At 33.0% G+C, this 21,706-nt stretch overlaps 1 protein-coding gene across 1 annotated transcript; it reads left to right on the plus strand.

Moving 5' to 3' along the window:
• The first annotated feature begins 9,242 nt into the window (after window positions 1-9,242).
• Window positions 9,243-15,844, plus strand: LOC145562855 (beta-D-xylosidase 1-like). The gene is made up of 7 exons (XM_081623272.1): window positions 9,243-9,716; window positions 11,668-11,949; window positions 13,511-13,680; window positions 13,788-13,885; window positions 13,982-14,332; window positions 14,438-14,851; window positions 14,949-15,844. The coding sequence occupies exons 1-7, from the start codon at window positions 9,324-9,326 to the stop codon at window positions 15,545-15,547; spliced, it is 2,307 nt and encodes a 768-aa protein (XP_081479398.1). The 5' UTR covers window positions 9,243-9,323; the 3' UTR covers window positions 15,548-15,844.
• Window positions 15,845-21,706: the final 5,862 nt, after the last annotated feature.

A 21,706-nucleotide genomic window follows, 5' to 3' on the forward strand; every position in this document is an offset into this window, starting at 1 on the left:
CATCATTCAAATAAAATAATTAAGATGGCTTTAATTTCTTTTATCATTCATAGTTTTGTAACCTGTGTAGCCTGCGTTGGTAATCATTGTACTTCGTATGATTGGTTTTGAGAAGTTGCTTCTGTAGTAGTGTATGAGTCACTAGGTCAAATGATCGGTGTGGTGGTGCTTGTGGTGAATCTGGTGGTACTTAGGCTAGTTTGCGGTGTTACCTCGTCAAATTATTGGTGGTGTGTTGTAGACAGTTGTGATGGTTGGGATGTGCAAAATTTGGCACCTCTAGCGAGGAATGTATTATTCCTCGTGCTGTATGTAGTTACTACTTACAAGTACATAAGTTGGTCAGACTCACACGAGTCCCAGAAGGTACTGATCGGAATCACGACTGAACTCCTTCCTTGGTTCAGGGAGACTAAACGATTAGACTTGAACAACTTATCATTACTAATTTGTTACGGATTTAAGACTAGGAGATCCATGACTAAATAAAGATTTAAATGACCAATGATACAAGGGAACTACAAACTACTGAACTAACAACTAGTGTTGTTGCCTTGTTCCTTTAGAGTTGCCGGTTTGTCTAACTAAGTTGTTCTCATGAACACCACCCCTACAATCGTAATTGCATTGCATCCTTGTGAAATTACATAATTATCTTTATAGGCTACTCCGTATTGATTAAGACTTAAGAGTATTGAGTATATATGAAATTTTGACCATATTTTATGGAGAAGTTAGCCATTTAGGGCTTGTTCTCATACAATTATTTTCAGTTCAGTTCAACTCTAATAAGTTCAGTTTAGTACAGTTCAGCTCTAATAAATTCAGTTCAGTACTTCAATTCAGTTCAGCTCATAATTTCCTTCTCTTATAAAATATTCATTTCGGTTCAGTTCGGTTCGGCTCTAATAAGTTCAGTTCAATTAAATTCAGTTCAGTTCAACTCTGCTCAGCTCTAATAAGTTAAGTCCAGTTCAGTTCATTTCAGTCAATGAGAATAGACCCTTAGTATATTTTCTTTTCGTAGACGGATAATATGGATTATAGCACTTGATTGCTTACTCAAAGTATTAATAATTGTATATACTACGTATTTAGATTTAATTTATAATGACACCCCTTTCCTCATATAATAAGGACCCTTTACTCCAAATTAGCTCATACAATTATGAGTAATAGAATTAATTAATCTACAAATGATGATTTGAACCATCAACGTCGTAGCCTAGAATTCTCCACAATTAGTAAATTATAACTTAGAAGCTCCACACAAGACTAGAAAACCAAGATAAAGAAAGTCGAAGATAGACATCAAAGTCAAATTTAGACTATTCTATGCAAAACACAAGTAATTAGTATACTCGAGTCATAGAGTTCAAAGTAGTCATTATTTAATCAAGGAAAAAAAAGATAGAATAGGTGCTAATCAAAGTGACAAGCGACTTAAAAGAAGGATCACTGGATCACCAAGAGTCCAAGATTAACATGTTCTCTTATTAATTAGACCTTATCACTTTAGGCCTGGTCCGATAAGCTTTGCAAAGATGAACCAAAGCCCAATTTTCCTCTTAGCTTGAAGTTGACTCGACCACATAGAATTAGCTGGTCTAGGCTCTATACGATAAACATGTTCATTTTTAATACTAAGTATTAATATGGTTCATAGATGCCCAAAATGTCCTTTAGTAGGATTAATTTCTTTTAACATGTTACGGGGTTAAATGATCTATCATCTATATACTGTAAAAGAAGCTTTAAAGTATAACCCCCCAACCTCCCTCAAATAAATAAAATTTTTTAATATGACATGGCGTGAAAATTTTCTACAAGTGTCATAAATAGTGATAGTGATTTTTGTTTTTATCTATATATAATCACAAATTGATTCATTCAAATCTTTATATTTTTTAATATATAATCCTATGTTTAGGGGACCATAAAGATAGGGATATAACTCAATATAAGGTCAACAATACATTGACTCGTATCAGATATTATCTTTCAAAGATAACTTTAACATCTACATATAAGTTAAGCTAATTGATATCTATATCAGTATATCTCAATTTAATATATTTGTTTTTAAATAACCTCGAGAATTGAAGGAAATGTGTGTTTGTATCTATAATCACATATTGAACAATTCAAATCTAAATTTTTTCAAATATATAATTGTGTATGTATAGGGAATCATATAGATAGTGATCATTATAATTCAATACGAGGTCAATACTTGTATTAGCAATCACCTTCGAAAAATGACTTAACGCGTACAGTCCTACATACTAGCTTTACCAATTGACATCCACATCTCGACTTAAACCTATTACGAGACACAAATTAAATTCTTAAAATAATCCCAAAAATTGAAGATGCAAGACGGCATTGGGCATTGCATGTGTTAGGTTAATGATAGATGAGATCTCAAGCAATCTATATCTCTTATTATATTTTATCTTTTAACATATAATATATGTGTAGACGACACTACTCTTCAATCTGTTTAAAAGCGATGGATATGATCTTATATTAAATGTAGCTATGTATTATTGTGAGGTTGCGGTGTTTGAGCGATATATCCATCACTATACCAAGTCTAAGGTTCCCATGCAAATTGGAATGGAATTGATGATAAGAATTTGGGTTTATTATATTATACTTTAGCTTAGTTGGCATAACTATCTTCTCTATCCACAATTCTATTCATTGATGTGGATATACAAAAATAAGTTATGTACACAAATAAAGTAACGAATCTCTTCAAAGACCTCACAAATATAGCCGTACTTGGTCCGGTAGAAAGGGTTGTATGTACTCTACATCTCATCATCTTGAGGTTATGTGATCAATTACACTAAGGACGCTTTAGGGGTGGAAATTCTCTTACTGGTTCCCCTCGTTTTTAAGGGGTTTGGTTATTAATCCTGGTCGGGTGACCTGTATGAAGTTTCAGTTTGATATGATATAGCACTTTAGCCTCACAAAACAACCACAAAAACAAAGTCTTAGTACCAAAATGATTTGGGGTCGACTCAAAAAATATACAAATAAAAAATAAAATAAAAACTATTGCGTGCTGGAAGATTATTGCGGGTTGTATATTGTGTGATAGTCAATAATAGGCCTTGTAAATTACAACGAATGAAAAAAAACATAGTAGATTTTATTTTAAATTTAAGTACTTGTATAATTTTAGACATCGAGTATACGTAAAGAATAAAAGTAGCAATATGAAAAGGGAAAGAAACAGCAAAACAATCATATGATATAATTGAATCTGAACACGGAAGAGAAGGGCAAATCTAGATTTATCTTATATCTATAAATTTTTCAACAAGGGTGCATAAATTATGAAATAGACATCATAAAATTCATATCTATACTTGGGTGTGACAATTATCAATAACACTAATACATGCATTTAACTTTTTGTTAAGTTTTACAAGATTACATACAGTTAAATTTAAATACATTCTAAAGTAACACAGGACACATAACATTAATAAGGGGCCAATGGGGTATCAAATAATGATCAACAACCTTGCTTTGTCAAACAACTCACCATCCAAAACTTATGAAGCATCAACTTATAAAATTGACAAGAAAATTATCAAAGGTGGTTGAAATTACTCATTAGCATCTTGAATTTAGATCGACCGTTATGCATGGATGTGGCTTTTGTGGAGATGAATAGATGGGCCTTACTTATTTATATTCCTTTTTTTTTTTTTTTTTAATTCTTTCTTTTATTAATCTTATCTAATCCCAAAAAATTTCTCATAATCTTGTATTTGGAGGGTCCCAAAACCCCCTTTAAATCTTATGTGTTTGGACTATGGGCTAAGGTTAGGCCCACAATTGGTAGTTAAGTCCATTTTCATTTTTTTTTTAATTATATTTTATTCTTTCTTTCGTGTTAAAAATAAACATTTATGTGGATGATGCCATGATAGTTGGATTGATACAAAATCCTAGTTTTTGGATCAGCTTCCATTACAGACAACATGGTCCAGGTTGCTGTTAGTCTGGTAGTTGAAGGCTCACCCCCTGTCTCCTTCATCTTCGTATTATATGATAACGTCGTAAAATTAGAGAATTTATATCTATACAACAAGTAATTCTTAGAAACACATACACCAGACGCCACGTTATTCCATACACTTACATAATACCATTTTTCATGGAGTATGTTGTTTCTTTCATATTACACATAGTAATTTAGTATTTCTATGACTATCATCTCCCAAATAAACTCTATATTTTTCTCATAAGTAAAGACGTGAAGCAATCACGGATATAATTTTTAAAATTAATATATTACTCCACAATAATTTGTGCATCATACAGGAGAAAAAGCTAGTAATCTATGAAAAACTTTTAACCCTAGCCAGACATCAATTTCATGGCCAACTAGATTAGATCAAACATAATTATGCAATGGCTCATGTAAAGATTAATTACATGATTAGATCATTAGATGATTGCATGTATTTTGGATAGGAAAGCCGTCTGTTAGCTAAAAGGACGTGCAACTTTACGTGTAAGAAATACTTTAGTAAGTCCCTACCAAAATTACTATAGGAATCAAATTAAATGGATCAAGTAGTGTTAAATAGAATAGTGAACACACTAATTCATTAAACGTATATGGAGTCCCAAAAAAAAAAAAGTATGAAACATTTTTTTTCTACTTTATTGGAAAATATTGAGCATATATGATACAAAGTATTATGCATGTCTAGATGGCTGAGACAAAGGTTAGCGAATAAATAAAGTTAAATTGAGGTTAATTTTTTATTTATTTATTTTTTAAACGGTAAGATATAATGGCTCTTCCCATCACAAAAAGGAGGGTGATGATTGAATTTCCCCCTCCCCCCTCCCTCCCCCTACTCGGGTGGGGGAAGGGGATATGAAGGGATTAACCATCCCTCCACTCATAATTGATTATTGAAGCACAAATCTTGAAATGCATGTACAAGCATCCTATGTAGGGCATGTTCTCATTGATTAAACTCAGCTGAACTGAACTGAACTGAACTAAATTTAACTGAGTTGAACTGAATTGAATTGAACTGAACTGAAATGAATATTTTAAGAGAAGGAAATTAGGAGCTGAGCTGAACTGAACTGAACTGAACTGAGCTGAACTGAACTGAACTGAATTTCAATGTAAGAGAACAGGCCCGTAGTAATTTTTTCAATTATACTTTTACATTCAATATGAAAGTGATAACAAGGTTATTTTAATTTAATTTTTAAACAAAAAAAAAAAAAAAAAAAGACGGCGGCTCACGTCGTTTACTCATTTGGATGAAAAGAGAGCATTTGTCAAATAGATATCGAATTCCAATAGGTCCATAATGCCTTAAATTATAACCACAATTCTCTCTTCCTTTCATTACCTGTTGTCATTAGTCCAAATGAGCAAACTTTACTTGACCACTTTTTAAAGCAACAATTATTATAACAAAAGATCTCAAACATTATACTATTTAGCTTTAATTTGGATAAACAACTTTTATTAAGCTAAGATTCGCAAATTTTATATGCTATTATTCCTAATGGAAATCTTTTTATAATGCTTTCGTGGGTAATTTATTTTAATTTATTATTTTGAAATGTAAATTATATTAAATGGATAATTTTGAGCATGTAAATAGTGTAAAAGTCAACATATGTGATGTAATATTGTCAATAATATCACTAGTTTAATATTTTCAAATAGCTTTGTATGGTCACGACTCTCGTGGATAGAAAAAGATGTGTGGTAGGTTTTCATGGTAATTTCTCTAGGCAGTCGCCGGCCTATAACCAACGTTTGATAAAAGGATTAAAAAAAAAAACAAATGACTTGTAGATGCTTATGTTTAAGTATAGCCTCCCATAACAAGTAAATTAAATGATGAGATTATTATTTAAAAGTTTAATGATTCCCATGATTTACCGGTTGATTTTGATGCGCAACCAACTTGAGGAAAACAGAATGAGTTTACCAAAGAAATTTTAGAGTTTTTGTCCCCTTCGAATATTAATTCAATTCGTACCTAAGACTAGAGTAGACATTAAGTTAGACCTTTAAAAGGTATGTGATGAAAATAAATAAAGAGAAATAAAGGACCATCATTTGATTTTTAATTTATATCCATACAATTTTAAGGACTTCATTAAATTTAATTTATAAAACATAGAATAGAAATTAGAATGTATATAGAGCAAATTATTGGCCTATATATCCCATCTTTCAACCACTCGACGCTAATTGTCCCACTTGGTATTAATGGCATGCATGCTTAGTTCGATCAATTAGTAGTAGTGGTTGATTGCATATTCCTAATTTCAATTAAAGTTTGCCAAGCTTAGCTTAATTTATAAGCAAATATGTTATATGCATTCCCACTGGGAGTACTTTGAGGGTGCAGGATCCGATCCCTAGTCCGGTAATTCCCTACCCTCCCGACCTCCCCCCCCCCTCCCCCCCTAATTTTTAAAGTTTGAAGCAGCTAAAGTAAGACCGCTCTTTCTACCTACTAAAAGATAAATACAAATTAAAGTACGAAAATAAATGTTTGTTAAAATTGAGTTACGTACGATTGTTTAAATATACACATACAATAATACTCGTATTTAAGGACAAAAGGAGTACTTCTCTAATCCTATTGTTATTTAAGGTAAATTTGGATGAATTTTTTACACAATTTTTTTTAAAGCTAGCTTAGAAAATGTATATTTTGATTAATTTGTTTATGTGATGTCATTCTCACATTTCTCAGACTTATAAATTACCACGAGAGTTAAAAGGAGGTGAATGGCTAAAAAGTAGAAACTTAATTAGAAAGTCAGTAAGAAAAATAAAAAGTAAAAACCGTGATAGAAATTTGTTTTAGAGCGACCAAATTTCACGTGTTTACAAAAAAATTACCAACTCTGTTAAATTATTATCTTGAATTTTTGCGAAATCAACAATGGTGAATTGTGCCTCAACTTTTTGGCTGTTTCATCACTTTTAGAGCTTAATTTAATTCACCAATAATATTCTTTGCCTATGATTTCACTCGTGAACTTCTCGACCACTAATTGTTCGTCGCATTTTTCTTATAAATGTGACGTACATATAACTCGTGAAAACTGAAAAGATATTGTATCAGCCTAGCCTAGGTACTCTTCATCTAAAATATGGTTACATTTTTTATTTGAATTTTTTTACTTAACTTAAATTAGTACTCGTAATATTTATTTACTACTCCATATACAACAAAAAAGTATCGTGTGACTTTTTATTATTGCTGATAAGCGAAGAATTAGAGAAATTGAATACTTGTACTAATTAGCTTGTTCGTTGTAATAAGAAAATCTAATCTAGTATGATACGGAGTATGCTTTATATGAAAATAAGAAACTATATTACACAATACGGTAAATGAAGGACAAAACTTGAGCTACATGATTTACAAGTCTAACTTCTCCTTGTATACAATTCTAATATAGACCTATAATTATAATGGAAACTAAGTAAAGTATTTATTTTTTTATCTGTTTTTATTTTTAATTCTATTTTGTATAAATTGTCAGCTTTGACAAGAAATTAGAGTGGATTCAAATTGATGATAACATTGGGTGACATTAACTTATATTCCGATTCAAAGAACTAATATTAGGCAGCAAATTAAAATAGATTAACACAGTTAGGCAAGGAATAAATATACTTTATCTTATCATAATAACAATAATCTAGTCATCATATATACAAAGTATATGTGTAATTAAATTAAACAGAGAGTGATGGTCTAATTAATTGTCAAATTATATGCAAGAATATTAGTTTATAGGACTACATAAGACTGTTAAGTCAATAGTAGCCGTCATTTACCAATTGTAATTAAGATGCTTTCAATTTCTCGTCCGTGAACATCACCACGTTTGATAAAAATAATAATGTACCCCTAGTTTTTCTTAGACTTGTTCACTACTTAAAGACGGGCCGATTTACGGTTTGGGTTATTTTCAAATTAAATTTACTCGTAATGATAATAATTGATCAAGTTGAACGATATAAAATGTTTAGGGTAAGAGAAGTTTAAGACATCAAAAGGATGAGGTGATGAAAATCGATCCCACCATAATTTAAAATCGGGAAAGGACCATTGAGCTATCCCTCACTCAATAACTATGTCTCACTGCATTTATACTATGAAGTAACGATGTGTAAACATTTGTTTTATTGGTAGAAAGGCGTTTGGTCAGTCAAATAAAAGTGTTTAAATAATAATTTACAAAATATGAAAAGAAAAGTGTAAGAACAAATATATCATAGTAAATTAAAGTTTGCATTATTATAACTCATTTCAAAACTTAAAATGCAATGTGTAGTATATATGGTCTAAAATGAACTAAATTAGATTAGGTACAAAATTAATGAGCTGTTTGAGTCCAAATATAAACAGGGTTTTACCAATCGATATTCGATACTCACCTTTTAATTTTATTTTTTTCCGAGTAAGGGAAATATACTTAACTTTATCACGTCATCATATCCTATGGTAAATATTTAAACATAGAGCATGCACGTTAAAATTTAAATGCGTTCTTTGACGAAATTTTATGAACTTTGTAACGTAGTACTAGACTAGAATATGATCGATTGCTTACGATACAATACGCTATTTAGGTTACCATATCAGTATAAAATGCTCAATCATATGAGCAAATTCATCCAACAAGTTCCCTTTTATAGTCAATTGATGATGAATCTTGAATAAAAGAAATAACCATAAATGATATAATATAATCTATTAGCCAAAAATAACATTTAAAGGCTAATAATTCTCCAAATTTTGGGACCAGTATTGACAATTGTATCATTACTTCTTGTAATTTTTTTCAAAATTAGAAATAATATCCTCATCACTATTCCATTGGACTGCAAAAGTGCAATTTCCTGCTACATACCAAAAAATAAATAAAAATAAAAATAAAAAATAAAAATCACAAGTGCTAAGTGCGTGTCATACTGTCTCACTCACTAAAAAAATCACTAATTTTCTCTCTCTCTTTTTTTTTTTTAAATTTTTTTTTATTTTTCTCTGAAATTTTACAACTTGCAAAATTTACTTAACCTTTGATTGATATTTTTGTAATACTATCACAAAGACGTGGAAATCCAACCCATGAACCAGCTACTTAAACATCATTTCCTCAATATCTTTGCGCTACCTTCGCTTCTCTATAAATACCCTCTCATTTTCGCTACGATTTCTCACAAACACATAATAATTATTTTTTCTTATCCACAAACCAATAACAATAATAATAAAAGAATTACTATGTTGTCTCGTAATAGTTTTCACTATCTTTTGTTACTTGTTTTTATTTGTAGCGCAGAGGTCCGAGCAGCCCCGTTGGCATGTGATCCAAAGAACGGGCTGACTCGGACACTGCGCTTTTGCAGGGTCAACCTCCCGATACGTGCCAGGGTCCAAGACCTTATCGGGAGGTTGAACCTGCAGGAGAAGGTGAAACTACTAGTGAACAATGCGGCACCTGTGCCGCGCCTAGGAATAGGTGGATATGAGTGGTGGTCTGAGGCATTACATGGGGTGTCCAACGTAGGACCCGGAACAAAGTTCCGCGGCGCCTTCCCGGCTGCCACCAGCTTCCCTCAAGTCATCACCACTGCTGCTTCCTTCAATGCCTCTCTTTGGGAAGCTATAGGACAGGTGAGATACATACATACGATTTTTTTTTTTTTTTTTTTTCTTTAAAGGGTATAATTTGCTTAACTAAATAAAGTCCTATAATTGAAAAATAATCCTTCATTGTTATAAAGGGTCCACGAATGTGTTTATAATTTATTGAAAAATAAAAAATATAAAGTAAGTCTGTTTATAATTTATTGGTCTTTGTTATGGTACATTAGCAATTTCATAATTTTGGAGTACATGTTGATATAGATTAAAGACAAAAGTAACATAATTTTATAATTAATACATAATTAAACAACTATTAATTACATCTACTTTAGGTATGTTAGTAGATTAGACAGTACATCCAACTTCACAATAAAATGAAGGTATCTCTAAACTTAAATTCAAAATAATTAGGAAAAATTTACGATCAATGTAACTATAAGAAGTACTTTGTAAATTCGTATAGAATTTTACTATATATGCCGGAGTAGTACCATGTAATATTTCAACAATACGGAGTACTTCATAAAATTTAGACATTTAATTACGTACAATTACGAAGTATAAAAGAAAATTAGTAAAATAATTTGCAACAGAAACATGCAGTCACGTAATCCACATTAAAAAGTGAGTAGTTGTGGTAAATAATTAACGACAAACATGCTAAGTTAGCAGAGAGTTATATTAGTGGTCAAAACAGAGGAAAAAAAAAAATAGAGCTCGTGACTCATGAAATTTGTTCATTATTGGCCTTGCTAATAATTTAGCTCTAGTCGTGATCACACAATTAATTTTTCATAAGGGTATTTTCGTCTTTTCACGATACTTTATACTTCAAGTATAGTGGCGCTAAATGGCTAATTGTAAGTTATTTTCACAAAGTAATTGACCCACTTAAATTTACAAATTTATTTTGTAACATTGGAATATTTGAAAAAGTTTATCCATTATTTTAACTCCGTTACATATATTTCTGAATCCGCCGCTACAATAGTGCACTTTAAGTGTAAGGTAAAGTTTTTAATTATTACTATTAGTTTTTGTCGATAGTATAATGCAAGTTTTGACAGTTAGAATAAGTAATTTGTTTATTTGCACCTATTTTTTTGGCCTCAAATTGGCAATAGTGGCTAGCATGTGTTACTGAGTACTCATTATGAATTTATGAGTATACAATTTGCATGCTCAACTTATACTTTTTATCGATTTTTAAATGTTGTTTTGGGGTTGCTTTTACCTATCAATTCTTTTAAAATTAGGTTGCTCCATAATATTCTTTCTGATTAAGTAATTTTGTGTTTTAAATTTCACGCTTTTTCAACAACTCTAGTCATGGTGTTTTTTTTAGTACTTGTATGTATAGTTAGTTAGGTAGAATTTTCCTCTTTCATGCCTTTTACTTCTCTTTCATATACAAGTATTTTTTTTTACTAATCCCTTTTGTTTCTTTATCTTGTTGTTAATCACCAATAAGCAGAAAATATAATCTATCATTACTTTTTCGTTAGATGCACCGACAAATGATTATTTCTCGTTCGATCAGTGTAATTAATGTACAATTAATGTACAGTTGTTTATATAATACTTCGCATAAGAGAAAAAGACAAAAAAAATTGAAAGTTACAGCAAATATTCGATTATTCCCTTCATTCCATAATGTCAGCCTTCCGCGCGACCACGTCTGTATACGCACGTTTAAAACATGTTAAAACTTTGTTTTTTCAAAGTTGTCACTACAAATATATTATTGACTTTTTAAAAGTAAAAACGGAGTATATATGAGCTCAAAAGGTGTATATGTTCTTATCAAACATTTTAACGACATACTTCGTGTATACTTTGTATGTAATATGTACATGATGAACAAGGTAGCAACAAAAAAAAAGTCCAAAATTAAGGTGACAAATTTTCGATTAACATAATATATATTTTGAAAATTGCTAATGAAAATGAAATTGTTGATGAAATAAAAAAAAAACAGGTAGTGTCAGATGAAGCAAGAGCAATGTATAATGGAGGAACAGCAGGATTAACATATTGGAGTCCAAATGTGAACATATTTCGTGACCCAAGATGGGGTAGAGGTCAAGAAACTCCTGGAGAAGACCCCACTTTAGCTTCTCATTATGCTTCTAGTTACGTTCGAGGTCTTCAAGGTAATTACAACAAGAATCGTTTGAAGGTTGCTGCTTGTTGCAAGCATTACACTGCTTATGATCTTGACAATTGGAATGGTGTTGATCGTTTCCATTTTAATGCTCGGGTAAGCCGCCTTTTTCTTACACTCACCTCACCTTTAGACTTCGACCTGTTAGTTATAATAACCATTCTTGTTAGGATCGGAATTAATAATAAGATAACTAAAGTTGAACGATGAGATAGTTTATTATATTAATTAAAACGTTTTGTTGTCATCTTCTTTACGGTTTTGTGGTCCCTTTAATTAATTATATTGTCACTATACTAAAAAGAGATTGAAGTTTTCTTTAACTAAAAAGGGGTGATGTAGTTTTTAGTTTGTTTTGTTGGTAAAAGTCGAGTGGTTATATTTCAATAATTACACTTTGAAATCTTATTTTTTTTTTTTTTGGCTTTGCCTTTTATCATATCATATGAAAAAGAAGTAATAACAAAAAAATATTAAACATGATAACATTTGATTTTTACTTTTGATATAGTGTTGTGTCATATATGCACACATTAAAAGTGTGCAACCTATACGTACAGAGCGTGTTTATAAAACGTGTTAACAAAATGTACTTTTCTTTACCGTTTACAACTTGTGCTATTTAGAGCTACTAGACACAATCCTTCAATACATGGAGTGTAAAAAAAAAGTGCTTGACAATTGTTTTACAAATTGGTTTCTTTAGTGAAAATAATTATGTCACCATCATTAGGATTTTGGATATATATATGTACAAGCACAATATCTAATGCAACAGTATCTGGATCAATAGTCAAGACACAACTAACAATAGTGAGTTCCATTCACTAATCACTATGGCACACATGTTACAAGTACTTGAAATTTTATAAGACTTTGCCATAATAAATTGGATAAGAATTTTCTTACGTAAGTTCGTTATTGATATGGAAGTTGACATATGAAAACTTTATATTAAAAAAAAGTTGATTATAAATTGTTGTAGTGTTATAACTTATAAATCAAATGAAAAGAATATAATGTATGCTTTAGATAGTTGGATACTTGGATGTATGATTGATTTGATATTGAGGCTAAACTAGGTACAATTTCTTGCACGCAACACTTGTTCATTAAAACTTTGACAATCTTTTTATTGATTAATGATAGAACCTAAACAACCAAATTAAGAGGAATTTATTGTAACGAAGTTTATCTAAATCCATAACTTCATTGATTGTTCTTGCCTATACTATGATATTGAAGGATTTATTTCACCCACAATTTTCCAACCTAAAAATCTAGAGTTATTATATCGTGTGCAAACAAAAAAATTTGTTCGATGGTCCTTATTTTTTCTTTTTAATTTGATGATACTTGTTCAATGTCACCTTAATATAATTATAAGTGACTAGTGATAATTGTGGACATTAAATTATTTAAAAAGAATATCCAATTAAAATTTTCAAATATTATTATAATTAATTTTGATAAGTTTAATATGATACATCCTTCAGTGTTTTGAGTTTTGACTATTTGGACAAATATTCTGAACGTCAACCTAATCCTTAAATAATTTTAAACTTTAATTATTGAACTAATTTAATGAAAATTTAATTATCAATGCTAAATTCTATAGTTTTGTTGTAACGAAACAATTAATTGAATTGGTGCGTAGGTGAGCAAGCAAGATTTGGAAGACACATATAATGTGCCCTTCAAGGCTTGTGTACAGGAGGGAAGAGTTGCTAGTGTGATGTGCTCATACAACCAAGTTAATGGCAAGCCTACTTGTGCTGACCCTGATCTTCTTCGTAACACTATTCGTGGCCAATGGCGCCTCAATGGGTAAGCTTAATGAATTTTGTTAAAATTTTCATTTTCTTTTGATCTTATTTTTCGTTTATAATCATGGCTTGAGTTCTAATTATTAATTGTGTTTTTTTTTTTGTTAGGTATATCGTATCTGATTGTGATTCTGTTGGTGTAATGTATGATGATCAACATTACACCAAGACTCCCGAGGAATCAGCAGCCGATTCTATCAAAGCAGGTTAGTAGTAATAAGACTAATAATCGTAGATAAAAAGTTGCGTACATTTGAAACACTTAATTTTTTACAAGTACTAAAAATCGATGGTGTTTATAGGTTTGGACTTGGACTGTGGGCCCTTTTTAGCAGTCCACACGGAAGCCGCCGTAGCTAGAGGATTATTGACCGAGGCTGATGTGAACAATGCCTTAACCAACACCTTAACAGTCCAAATGAGACTAGGCATGTTTGATGGTGAACTATCAGCCCAACCATTTGCACACTTGGGCCCAAGAGATGTCTGCAGCCCAGCCCATCAAGATCTAGCCCTCCAGGCAGCCCGTCAAGGGATTGTCCTTCTCCAAAACCGGGCCCGATCACTACCCTTGTCCACTGCTCGCCACCGTACTATTGCCGTTATTGGGCCTAATGCCGATGCCACGGTCACAATGATTGGTAACTACGCCGGTAAGTTTTTTACTACTCGTATATTTTTTACCCAAAAAAAAAAAAAAATACTCCGTACTTTGTAATAAAAAAAGCTTGTTACTAATGTTTATAATGTTACCCTAGGTGTGGCATGTGGATACACATCACCTGTACAAGGCATAGCAAGGTATGCTAAAACAATCCACCAAGCAGGTTGCATTGGTGTTGCTTGTACTAGCAACCAACAATTTGGGGCAGCAATAGGAGCAGCAGCTCATGCTGATGCAACAGTGCTAGTAATGGGCCTGGACCAATCTATTGAGGCCGAAGCGCGGGATCGAACATCGGTCCTTTTACCGGGCCACCAACAAGAATTAATTTCAAAGGTGGCCTTGGCCTCAAGAGGCCCAACTATTTTGGTCTTGATGTGTGGTGGGCCTGTTGATGTCACATTTGCTAAAAATGACCCAAAGATTAGTGCCATTATATGGGTTGGTTATCCGGGTCAAGCTGGTGGGACCGCTATTGCTGATGTCATCTTTGGTACAACTAATCCAGGTAAAAAAAAAAAAGTAAAATTAGTAGTACTAATTCTTTGTTTACTATGTTGAATATATTATTGTGTCTAATTTTTATGTTCCAAATTTTTTTATAGGAGGAAAGTTACCAAATACATGGTACCCCCAAAGCTATGTGTCAAAGATTGCAATGACTGACCTAGCAATGAGGGCTAGCCCATCAAATGGATACCCGGGCCGGACCTACCGTTTCTATAGGGGTCCGGTTGTGTTCCCGTTCGGATTTGGGCTAAGTTACACCCGGTTCACCCAATCATTGGCCCAAGCACCTACCAAGGTCATGGTACCCCTAGGCAACCAATACATCAATTCAAATATGACCTCATTTAACAAGAATGCTATAAAAGTGTTACATGCACAATGTGACAATGCACCCTCTCTAGGCCTCCACATTGATGTGATGAACAAGGGCAAGGTTGACGGATCACACACGGTCCTCGTGTTCTCTACCCCACCCGAGGGGACCAAGTCACCCGAGAAGCAACTTATCGGGTTTAAGAGGATCCATGTGTTGGCGGGTTCTAAGCAACGCGTAAAAATGAACATACATGTTTGCAAGCATCTTAGTAGAGCTGATGAGTTTGGGGTAAGAAGGATTCCAGTGGGTGAACATACTCTACATATTGGTGATGACCTCAAACATAAGCTTTCTCTTCACATTGACTTAGGAAAATAAATTTTAGTATAAGGTATGGAGTATTATTTAAGGAAATTTAGGTATTACACAAATTCAGTTGCAAGTGTTGATTAAAGGTGATTGATTGTTGATATGATGCAATAAATAGAATCATAGGTTCATTAAGAAAAAGAAGTGTACATGAAGTGTGGTTTTACATTAGTTTGCTTCATATTAGTTCTTTTGAACAAGATAAAAAAAAATATCGGCAAATGTAATGCTCATACTAGATATATACTGTTTAATTACAGTATTTTCTATTTTCAATATAATAATACTTTATTTTAAAATTTAAAATGTCGAATCAAAGGAGGTATATTGAAATCCTTGATGTACACAATATCTCCAATAATTCAAAAATTGTAAATATTATAGTTAGTCTTTTGTACTCCCGAGAACTTAGATTATTTACCATAGACGCGTAAGAGTAATTCGAATAATGTGACAATCAATTTCGGAAAAGGGACAACACTCGTACAACTATAAAGTAAAATTGTATGAAACAATAGGAGTTAGTCGAGTAGTAAAGACATGACACTTGAGACAGTAAAGATATGCTTGGACATAAACAGCAAACAAATAATTTTGTTCCCAACCATGTCCCTTTATTATTTCAATGTCAGTCCAACACTTTGTAGAATTGTAGGTACGTGATAAATTTGAAAAGCCCATTATGCTAAGCCCAATCCAGTAACAAATATTTGTGGGACCCAAATTTGTTTAATTTATAATTAATCTCTAAACAACTACTCACTCCATAGTTGAAGTGCTTCACTACTTTGGTAGTTTGGTTAAAACTTGGAAGAGCCTGTTTTTAACTTATCAACGATTAAAACACGCAGAGCTACTTGAGCCAATAAGGCAATAATGGACACTGTGCCTCGGCCCCACGGCACATGTCCACAATATTTTGAATTTGACTCATAACGAAATGACTCAACTTGAATTGACCTTACTGGATAAACAAGGATCGAAATAAAATTTATATTCACGTTGAAAACTTGATAAATTACTTATTACTCTAATAATAGATAGATCGAAGAAGAAATGACCTAATCCAAACCCGAATTGAAAACGACATTTTGTCGTTAAAAAATGACCATAGCCATTAGCCAAGGGTATTTACTAAATGTGGTGTTGTTCATTGGCTCATTGGTAATAAGTATGTGGTGATGGTCCACAATAACCGTCCAAGTTAGTAAAACGGTAACGAAAAGAATTAGACAAGCCAAGTTCTTTATGGGTCCAATAATTCGGCTGTCTTGGATGTATTTGTAATCCACTTGCCCAACACACATGTATGAGGAGAGTATATGAATGTTATGTCCCTATTTAAGTGAATAACATAAAATTCTATGATGTTTTTTTTTTTTTTTGACAAGACGAGCTACAAAACAAAAACGAGAGAACAAGCACAACTAGAAAGACCATAACAGAAAGCGACGGCAACGACTATGAACGGCCAACCAATGAGCAGGAGCAACCCACTGCCGAGGAACTTTGCGGATTGTACAGGCTGAGAATCGACTAATGATGTCGATAAGATCTTGAAAAAGCCAGACACAGGAGATGTCCGAACACCGTTTGTTACAAACCATAGAGAGAACGGCTGAGCAATCAGTGTAAATCATTAAGTTATCAAAGCCACGACGGTGAGCCGCCTTGAGAGCCCAACAAAGAGCCTGTAACTCTGAGTGAAGAGCAGAGGAAGAAATAAAAGCCCTAGTACCTCCTCCTAACACTGTATCCGAGCCTGGCACCCGGAAAACCCACCCTGCTCCTGCGTTGTTATTGCATGAGGAATACGCGCCATCTACCAAAAGACACACATGATGAGTGGCATCAAAAGAACCTTGAAGACAAAAAGGCAAGCCGGAAGACCTATAAGGAAAACGGAAAGGAGAAATAGAAGGCTGAGCAGAGGCGAGAAAATCCTGAACTGCTAGACTCCGAGAAACCCAATCCTGCAATATATGATGGACAAAAGCAGGAGAAATAACCGCGTGACGGAAAATCTTGTGATTACGAGCAATCCATATTGCCCAAATAAACGTAAACAGATTAGTGAGAAGGTCCCAGTTTTTGTGTTGTCGCAGACTAAGCGTTTGACGTATCAACCATTGTGGGAAAGAGAGATTCTGATCAATGACAAGAGATCGAACTTCCGGAAAAGAAGACCAAAGATGAGCAACAAACGGACAATCCCGAAACAGGTGATCAACAGTCTCTCGATCACCGAAGCAAAAAACACAAGTGGAATTGACTGGGATTCCACGAACCTGAAGCACCTCAGAAAGAGGTAAAGCCTTGTGAAGAAGTTTCCACCCAAAACACAGAAGTTTCGGTAAGAGAGGTAAGCTCCAAAAGATATTCCACCAAAAAGACGGAACAGAAGGCAACACCACAGAGTGAAGATGAAGACTGAGCATCAATGCATATGCCGTCTTGGTGGAGAAACTTCCATCCCTAGTAAATTTCCAGTAGACAAAATCATCCATCGGCCTATGCGGACGTTCCAAAGCTAAAATACGACTAGCAGCAGAGGAATCAAAGAGGCGATGAATAAGGGTAGTATCCCACGCGTAAGAACGCGGATTAATAATAGAAGAAACATGAGATGGGACCTCCATCCCACTGTCAGTCCGAAAAGAAAGAGGTTCCCCAGGAACCCAAGAGTCTTCAGTGAGGCAAACATGAAAACCAGAACCAACCTTCCAAGCAATACCTTTGGATAGAACAGATTGTCCCAGTAAAAGACTACGACAGCCCCAAGAAGAACCTGGAATCGTCCGAGTCTGAAAGGAACGGAAACTTGGATACTTAGAAAGAAGAAGCCTAGAAACCAGAAGCTGAGGATTGTGATGGATTCGCCAGCATTGCCGAGCCAAAAGCGCCGAGTTGAAAGTATCCAGACGGCGAATGCCAAGGCCACCCAAGCCTTTGGGAAGATGCGGGAGAAATTTGGATCTTAAAGCTAGTCCTCGAGACTGCGAATCCGATTTCCACCAAAAACGAGCTAGAAGATTATCAACTTTCGCACAAATGGTAGGAGGGACCTGAAAGACCGAGAGAATATGGTTGAAAGAAGCAACCATAATGGAGTTGATGATAACTAATTTTGCAGCCGAGGACAAACCCAGGGAAGCAAAACTCGAAAGGCGACAAACCACTTTATCAATAAGGAAACCGAAATCTGAGATTTTGCTTCGACCCAACTCCACTGGCAAACCTAAATAAGTCCCCAGAGTAGGCTTAGCATGAAGCTTCAAAGCTTGAGCAAGATAATCTCGATAATCAGGCGGAGTATTTGGACTGAACTTCACAAAAGATTTCTGCAAATTAATCACTTGGCCTGATAAGGAGCAAAAATCTGAAAGTAAAGACAGGAGATTATTGCTGGCTTCTGGACTTATTTCCAGAAATAGAAGTGAGTCATCTGCAAAGAAAAGATGAGAGATCGATGGAGCCATTCGAGAAATCTTGATACCCTTAAACAAAGAGGCTTGTTCCGCTTTTCGAATCATAGCAGAAAAAACTTCCATGCATAGGACAAAAAGGTAAGAGGAGAGAGGGTCACCCTGTCTAAGACCACAGTGAGGCTGAAAAGCCGGGAGAGGATCACCATTCATCAGAACTTGATACGAAACCGTAGTTACACACTGGCGAATAATATGAATCCAATAGGGAGGGAAACCATAGGCCTGAAGCAGGCGGAAAAGGAAATTCCAATTCACCCTGTCATAGGCCTTATTCATATCCAATTTGATAGCTGCAAAAAACTTCTTGCGGGCCTTCGTCCTATTAATGTAGGTAAGAACCTCATGAGCAATAAGGGCATTATCCGAAAGAAGGCGACCAGGAACAAAAGCATTATGAAAATCAGCCACCAGAGAAGGAAGGACCTGACGAAGTCGACCTGTGAGGCATTTTGTGATGCATTCATAAATTCTATGATGTTGATTTTAAATGAAACTATGAATTATTTGAGTTTGATTTAGACATTTTGGGACAAGGTATATTATTAGAAGATATTTTCTTTGTTCTTTTTAAGTTCAATCTTAATGATTGTTTAGGACAAGACATTGAGATTATTGATCATTAATTATAAATAGCTAATTTAAATTTTGATTAGAATATGCACTGAGACAAAATCAATAGTATAATTATGTAAGTGAAAATAAAATTAAATGAATAATATTCATTTACAAAGCAGGGCATAAAGATCAATAAAGTAAACAAGATTTAATCTCTAATCTCTAATCTTGTGTAGTAGTAGTATACCACGCTAAATATATACTTTAAATTTTAATCAAACCAACCTCCACAAAATGGAAAAAGTATATCTTATAACATATATTTAGACAATAGAGTAACATATATATATGATTGCAATTTGTCAATTTAAAATATAAGTACGATATAGCTAGTGTCTGCTTTTGAATAATAGTGCTTTCATCATTCATAAATATCATAATGAAGAAGCCAAATTTGAAATTAGAAGGTGCGCACAAAAATAATTAAGGTGCGCCTACGGCGGATATTATATCTTGTACTACGTATTAGAGAGAGCTTTTGAAAATTAAATTTAGAATATATGTTGTTTTTAGATTAAAGTGGATGTCATCTATTGATTGAGAAATTTTTAACTTATACTTAAAATGAATTTCATGTCGTCGGTATTGTTATTGTAAATTTCCTGATAATTAACAAATAAATGTGAACATATTTGATTTGACAATCTGTATCCTTTTAATTGATAGGAAAACATATTTGATACCCTCTCTGTTTTTAAAAGAATTTTTTATGTTTAATTTTGTTCTATTAAGCTTTATTAAATGCTTAACGAATAACACAAAGTACACCCTTATCTCAATTTACCGTGCTCTTTAATTTTTAATTTAATTATTTTTTTTTTCTAAAAAAAAAAAAAAAACTAGTATGATGAAATATATAGATGCGTATTTTTTTAAAAAAAATTTAATAAGCGGGTGTGTTATTTAGGCCCTATGGAAAGAATTAATTGTTTAAATAATATTGTGAGCTCTTACTAAAAACAGGAAAGACAAATTAAATTGGGTCAACAAAGAAAAAAAAGGGACAAACTATATTGGAATAAAGTAGATGAGAATGATTTTGTCACATATGATATTTTCTTAGCATTTTATTTTATAAGTCGGAATTTAGCTAATTAAATTATAATATTCTATACTATATTCTTCTTTTTTTTCTTTTTCCTTTTTTTTTTTTGGAGAAATATTCTATACTATATTCTAACATCATGATATCTAGATTTGAATAGGCCTTAATCCCACATTTTCAAACCAACCTCCCTCACTCTTCTAGTCTTCTATATATAAAAATAATAATAAATAAATAATTTTTTTTTTTTTGATGCTTAGAGAGCCATAAGGGCAGGTGATGAGAATCGATCCCAAGATCTCTTGGAACCGGGAGGGGAGCTCTAACCACTTGAGCTATCCCTCACTCTCATAATAAATAAATAAATAAATGTATAGAAAAAAAAAGTAAAAATAATTGTTGTTGCAAGATAAAGCCACAACATAAGGACATCTAAGACTACAATCTACAAGTTGAATAAATCAAAATCTAAGAGAATTAATCAAACCCTACCGTTAAGGAGTTAGTGTCCACTTTCAACCACTTAAAGTTGACAACTTGACATTACTATCTTCCAACCGAGATTAATATAAATAAAAAAATTAAAATACGTAGTACAAAAATACAAGTGTATTATTAGACTTGATTATAATTAGATTAATTTGTCCTAAATATCTTTCCACCCAAAAAATGGAACGTGTTTAATTTTAATTGCTAAGGCTTAGCCGCCTATAGAAGAGTGTCGGCGTATTTAGCTTATAAGAATGTTAAAGTTGATGGTGTAATGGTGTCCATTAAAATAGGTAAGTAATCTTAAGTTTAATTAAGGGTTTTGTTGTACGTAACGCTAATGATTGTATTCTTCGCTGTACTCCACTTTTTTTAGTTGACACGCTTTGATTGATGTGAGATTTAGGAGGTTCAGTTTATTTATTTATTGTGTGACAATTAGTAGTAATTTTTTTTCTTATACGAAGTAATTAGTGGATGGGTACAAAGTATACTAAGAGAAGAACTATAATTAATGTTATTTATAGAGAG

Source organism: Chenopodium album, chromosome 10 (genome assembly GCF_948465745.1).
Source record: "Chenopodium album chromosome 10, dcCheAlbu1.1, whole genome shotgun sequence".
In the NCBI taxonomy this organism is placed as follows: domain Eukaryota; kingdom Viridiplantae; phylum Streptophyta; class Magnoliopsida; order Caryophyllales; family Amaranthaceae; genus Chenopodium; species Chenopodium album.